Genomic DNA, 6,741 nt, shown 5'->3' on the forward strand with positions numbered 1-6,741 from the left:
AAATTGAAGGCGCGAGTAGTTAGATAAGGGATGCAGTAGCATCACCAGTATGCACTGTTGAACTGACCGAGAAAAGTACACGAGGCATTTGCCTCGTGTCAACTGTCAAGTGCATTTGTGCAAAATTAAGAAGTTCACTTCTAGCTCGTTGAAAACAAATAAGTCGTGGCTTGACCTCCACCTGCAGCCTGCCCTCCATCCAAAGTTTCATGCTCTCTCCGAACCCGAAACTAAAGGGGATGCAAAATCACGTGCAAGCATCGTCATGCGGATTGGTCTGCCTGGTGTTACCGATGACGTTGATGACAAGTAAAGAGTCGTCCTGTTGATTTTTAGGCGATGGCTGCCAGGGGCACAACCTCGTCGGCGTATGTCGCCTCGGCTCGGAGTGGGAAGTGGCACAGCACTACGAACCTCGGAGTCGGCTATAGCCACGATAACAAGGAATGCGGAAGGAGTACTGGATATGGCTCCTGGAAATCGTGAGATGACAGCTAAACTGAATCCATGTATGAGACTTCCCTTTACCCCGGGTTCTGAATCATTGAATCGCTGTCAAATGCAGGATGCTGCTAGCAAATTCCATTAAATTTGGATACAAATCCTACAAGCCCATTTGATGTTGGCCTAAAAACTATTTAAAATGATAGAATGAAGCATAAATCTGGGCAAATATTCTCAAGATAAAAAGTGACTCTTTCTGAAAGAATTGAAGAGATTGTTTTTATGGGCCGATGAAATGGTCGAAAGCGAACTCAGATGGACACACCTAAACACCACCAAATTCAAAACTGTCGAATCCGAAGCCACGGGAGTCGTTACTTTTTTGATATTTTGGACATGACACCCAAATCAAGTGTCAAGATAGAACGAGAACGGCTTACCATCCTGATCCCACGGTGGATGCTGGCATGAAGATGGTCCTTTTTCCAACTAGTCATTGTTGGTTGTTATTTAACAGCAGAAACAACAACAATGACTCGTTTTCCAGCAGGCCTAAGGTCACTCGATCTACGCACCACTGATGTCGGTGGCATTTGTTTGCGTTTGTGCGCACATGTGTGCGCATATACGTGTGCATGTGTGTCTCCTCGGGTCAAACGGTTTCACTCAAGCCCCTTTCGAAAGTTTGTGTGTGTGTGTGTTATGTTTTTGAGTGTGCGCGCGCCCAGATGCATGCGCACACACAATTTGTGAATAAATAGGGAGGGCATTTGGGTGGCCGTAAGACTTGCCTGCCTAGTCGTTACCATGCGTTGCCTCTTCATCCTCCTCATTGGTCTCATGGTCACAGCTCTTGCTGACGGTACGTAAAACAACACTTCCATCGCTTTTTAAGCCCATTCCATCTCCTAGTGTCGACTTACTCCAGTGCGACTCCAGTTTGCATTACAATTTGCTAACAGTGTGATAAGTTTAGATTTCTGTGTATTCTCCTTGAAGATACGTGCAGAAAAATGGGCGAACCTTGCTCCAGAACCGTCTTCAGTCGGTGCTGCGAAGGTCTCTACTGCGTACTGAAGGGATTTGCTGATGGAACCTGCGAAAAGTGTCTGCCCCAGGGTCACTTCTGCTTCTCCGATGGGGAATGCTGCAGTAATGACTGCGCCTGGTACAGGTTCTGCCGATAAATATAATCGCACAGTTTTATTCACTCAACTCCAACACAACTGCTACTGATTAAAATTTATTCCATATTTTAAATTCACTTTCTTGTTTATTGCATTATAAAAAAATTAGACGCCTTGTGGGGACCCTACTTAGACAACACATATGCTCAATAAAATTCGGTTAACGAATGTTGGCATCATTCTTCTTGAGACGTGATGAAGGGTAAAGATCGACTAGGCATATGTACCTATAATTTCATCATTCAACAATGGTGTATCCAGTTGTAGAAAGCATCTATTCGACACCTTGAGTTTATACCCCCTTCTCACAAGTGGCATATTCCACTGGCAGGGTTGTAATTCGGCCTAACCATTGTTTAAGGGAACTTTCAGGGAAATTTACTTAAAGATTGTTAAAATTACCATATGACATTCATTCCGATGCCTTAAAAGTAAAGTCAACTCGAGCGGTCTCTGCCATCAATGGTTCGCACTAGTTTGTGCGCATTGACTCACCTCCCCTCGAATTTTTATTGGTCAGATTGGCACTCAATCAGTGAGATTGCAGTGCTGATTGACGGAGGCAAGGTCCTTGCTGCAAATATTTAAAAGATAATCAATTTCCAAAGTTGTCATTAAGAATTGCGAATGTTACTTCCGAATTTTGAGTCAAAATACAGTATTTCTTAATGATGAGTACTTATGGTGCTACTTAAGGAATCGTAGATTTACTTTTAAGATTATATGGCAAGATCAGCAAACTTTTACAAATTTAACCGTTAAGTTACATAGAATCGTGTGCACTCCTTGTATTACTGGCAAGTGGAGTTAGACTTATTTAAAGACTTCATCTATTTTTCAAACTAAGTAAACAAAAAGCTAGTCGGTCAGAATAAGCACCACATGAGGTGAACCCGGATGAAGTATTAACAGTTAACTAATTCACCAACTCTAGATGTCACCTAGTCAAGGTTAGTGGTAGAATGTGATTTAAAGTCACCATCAATCTGTTAGTTATGGGTAATAGATGTTTAGGCAGGAGTGCATGTAATGTTACGAACGCTAAATTGTCCATCTCTGTTCATAAAGGAGTCGAAACCGTGGAAAACATTCCCAGCCTCTTAGCAGATAAGTATTTTAAACAGGGAGCTTGAAATCTAAAAAAAAAGGAGAAAAACAACACTTACTCCTGAAACTTTGTCCTCAATCCCTTCTTTGGATTAATCAAAGTTCAATGGGCATGTGATTCTCAGCTCATGATTTTACCGTGTTCAAAATCAACACACCTCCCACTTCTTACTTTCAGCGGAGTGGCGTCACCGCAAGCCATGTATACATCTCAACGACAATGTAAACAATGTTGCGACGGCGTTCGATGGATTGGCTTATAAAATACGTCCATTTCAAATAAACCCACCCATTCATCCTGTGCAATCATGCAAGTCACAATACTCGTCTTGGTCGTGTTTTTTCTCGCATTTGTGAATGGTGATAGCCGTAAGTTCGTCTGTTTTTTCTTTAAAAAAAACCGAATTAAGTAAATTCTATAATTACAAAAATATTTCTTCAGGGAAATGATTTAAATTGAGCAGTAGGATGTTAAAACTCGCCATTTTCATATTCGGTATAGCTCATGTCAACTTCTCCCCAAATAGACTGTCGCCGTGAGGGTGAGGACTGCAGCAGAACGATCTTCTCCCGTTGCTGTGATCCTCTGTACTGCCAACTGCAATCGTTCGCGAAGGGCAAGTGTGTCAAGTGCCTCGAAGGTCGACAGTTCTGCATGAGTGACAGGGAGTGCTGCTCGGGCAAATGCCATTGGTACCGTATTTGCTCTGACCTCTAACCTGATCCCCCTCCAACGCAGTGCCACATTTGACGCCTTTGCAAAAACCATAGCCACTTCAACTCTTTATTACCCATTCATCATTCCCGTCTATTTGTAAAAACTTTCGACCAGCTTGAATTTGTTTGGAGTTAAGTGTTCAAAGTGAATGGATTAGCGCCTAGTAGATTAACACACCCTAGAGAGATGCGAGAATTCTGGATTTAATGTGTGCTTGAGAGGTAACTCTTCCAAATTTGATGGTTATGCGTATACCCCATCAATCAAACCATAAAAATAATATTTTGATGCACAACAAAGTGTTTGAAGGTGTAGAGCAAACTCACTTTTCAGTTGTTTGATTGCTGATCAAACAAATGTGAGTTTCCAAGTTTCCCACACACCAAATTTGATGTTAATATTTACCAAAGGTGAGAAGAAAATCGTACCAAGTATATGCATTCCTTTTAAGTGTTTGTTTAACTCAGGGTTTGATTAAGCGGACATATTGTATCAGTAGTCCCTCACTTCTCCTGCATATATTGTCAGGGAACTCGAATGTGACGAGTGATCTGTCGTATTTGACCGGTCTTAGGCGAGATCTTGAAAGGAATTCGGTGGTCTACACTCTTCTCAATAGGGCTTTTAGGGAGGCGCCTATATTTTTCAGTAAGGCGGTCCTTAGGTCGTGCCGTTCTACAACCACGCTGTTCCTAATCTCTGATGCTACAGCAGAGCTTACTTAAATTAATTGAACTACGGCGTTAGAGTGTCTTTAGGACGATTACCGAAAAGCATACTTGGAATATTATCTTAAGTCTGAAGTAGGGTACTAAAGTCCCGGTATCGTTGATACCTTGAGGATATATACGGTTGTATTACGAGCCATGTTAAGGGAGTAAGAGGGTGGTCCTAGGAGCATCTCAGTCTAGTAAATTCCAATAAAATACTTAAAATCTGCTTGTTTAAAAGGTTCTGAAATGATTAATCGCCGCACTTATGAATAGGGCAGTTGCTGAATTCATCATACTTTATCACTGGTCCATTCAGCTTAATCTGAATTACTTAAAACTTTTATACGTCGACATTCGAATCAGAATGTTCCTCAGTGTTACAGCATGTATGGGGAAGGGTCTGAGATTTTATCCTTCCATAACTTCACACACCTGCATGCGCGTGTACTCGCGATGGTGCACTTTGGTTATTTTGATGACCCAGTGACGAGAAAAGGCAATATTTCCATTACTAGGAAAAGCATAATCAGGCGGAATACAGAAGATGAGGTAATGTATCCATCTCCATCTCATCCCATACCACCGCATACGAAAGTGGGAATCTTCTCACAGGTCCCTTTTGTGGTATGGGGCATGGAGTCTGGCATTGTCTTGGAGATAACCATAGATGCGTTCATCCAACTTTGAAATACACTCAGTTAGCCAGAAGCCTAAAATGTGCGGTTTATTCTCATAACCTACATCAAATCAAGGGAGTAATTAGAGACTTTCAAGCTTAAGGTAATCTGTTGGTAGATGAGGGAGTGAGAGACTTCCCAAATGTGATGCATCTACCATTGAATGGGCCATCACCGGAACCATGTGCTACGACACCATTCTTAAAGTGTTAAATAGCAAAGTTGACGAGAAACTTTCATAGTTTTGGGATTGGGCCCAACTCCGTTTGTGATGCAGGTAAGATCACAGCGCATACACTCGGCTTGACCCACTTTTCACTGACGTAAATGGACCACATCAAGGAATACATTTAACCGAATTGTTTTAAAAGGGTAACGTATGTCTGCTTTGCTATGCACATACACAACCTCGTGCACTTTAAAATACATAAAAATCTCTGTACCCAGCCGTACTGAAAACCAATAAAATAATTTTGGTCAATTGATACCTGCGCATTTAAGATGATACACTTTGCTATTTGATACGTTGATGCAATAATAAAAACTTTAGAAAAGACCTGTAAATAATACATTGCCTAAAGAGAACTAATTTGAGGCTGAACTATTCTGCCTTAAGCATATGTGCAGTGAAATAATACATAAAACAAATATGGCTAGTTAACCGCGATTTCTAATCGCTGGAAAATTTTGCAACTTGAAGCCAAGTATAAAATAGAGAAGGCAAGATTTGCGAGGACTATATTAGAGTCTCGTTGTCGAAATATTTTTAAACTTCCATTAGTGATATCTTTAAGAAATCAAGACAAAAAAGGTTTTTTATCAAATCTGGGCATAAGCAATGCAGTGGCGATCGAAGAATACGTTGATGAACATATTAACCAAGTGACAGGAGTAGCTGTTTATAAGTGAGCAAAAACTAGGATGTAAGAAACAAAAAATATACTGAAGCTTTAACCGAAAACGAATGAATGCAACTTCATCTGCTTTATAATTCCCCTACAACAAGGACAATAAAGTTTGCGCACTTTTAAAATTGCGGAGGCTTGGCTTCTGAGTTTAATGAATACAGGTTTTAGAAAGGATCTCAGGGGTTTTTGGCATAGTAGCAAATAACAATAGAATCAATAACCTCGAACCGGTTAATTGGCTGACTGTTGGGTCTGTGACCCCTTCAAGTCTACGAAAAACAGGAGTGTTGTCCTAGTGATCTGTCGTTTGACTTATGACTGATTGATTGGGTAATAGTTGCCCTTCAGAGTCCTTTAGTGTGTATGTGTTTGTAAACGGGTCTTTTGTTTGTTCGCCCGCCTGTTAGGGATTTAAGAGGTGTCTAGACGAGCGGTCGTGCTATTGTACATAGAATTGGAACAGGGGTTTAAGTGGAGGGCACACACACACGTGGTATTTACCAGAGCCCAACAGTATTGCACGACCATTTGCATTAAGTTAAGTACAACAGAGGGTCATGTTCGTCTGAGGTGAAGTTGGCCTACACCGAGAAAAGAGGGTGCCCAATGGAAAAAAAATTAGGAAGAATCTAATAACCACTGACTTGAGTGAGGAGGCTAGAATGCAAGAAAGCAAAAGGAGAAGACCACCGCTATCCAGCAGAACAAGCAGCAGATGTCAACGCTCCGTCAGCAACGCCGTTTCTAGTTACTCTCACCGTTTTAACGCTTTTAAATTTCTGCTTTCTGTAGTTGCAACCAACACTAACTTTGCCTTCACTGTAACGATTCTTACCACGCCACACCGCACTGCACTATCCTACACAACATTACTCCATTCCAACACCACAATTGCCTCCTTTACTCATTGCAATGGAATGGGGTAGATCGTTTCCAGTTATTTGTAATTGTCAGTCATTGCAATATTCAGCAAGTACAAGCACGAGC

General features: G+C 41.3%; 2 protein-coding genes across 2 annotated transcripts; both read left to right on the forward strand. All coding sequences in view use genetic code 11, as the record gives it.

The window, feature by feature from the left end:
* Positions 1-265: 265 nt before the first annotated feature.
* On the forward strand, positions 266-1,631 carry EGR_08712 (hypothetical protein; the record flags this gene model as incomplete). Its single annotated transcript, XM_024497961.1, has 4 exons — positions 266-309; positions 337-509; positions 1,244-1,306; positions 1,444-1,631. 4 exons carry the CDS (start codon positions 266-268, stop codon positions 1,629-1,631), a joined length of 468 nt encoding a protein of 155 aa, XP_024347643.1.
* Positions 1,632-3,046: 1,415 nt separating this feature from the next.
* Positions 3,047-3,456, forward strand: EGR_08713 (hypothetical protein; the record flags this gene model as incomplete). Its single annotated transcript, XM_024497962.1, has 2 exons — positions 3,047-3,107; positions 3,266-3,456. 2 exons carry the CDS (start codon positions 3,047-3,049, stop codon positions 3,454-3,456), a joined length of 252 nt encoding a protein of 83 aa, XP_024347644.1.
* Positions 3,457-6,741: the final 3,285 nt, after the last annotated feature.

Source organism: Echinococcus granulosus (genome assembly GCF_000524195.1).
Source record: "Echinococcus granulosus chromosome Unknown EG_S00116, whole genome shotgun sequence".
In the NCBI taxonomy this organism is placed as follows: domain Eukaryota; kingdom Metazoa; phylum Platyhelminthes; class Cestoda; order Cyclophyllidea; family Taeniidae; genus Echinococcus; species Echinococcus granulosus.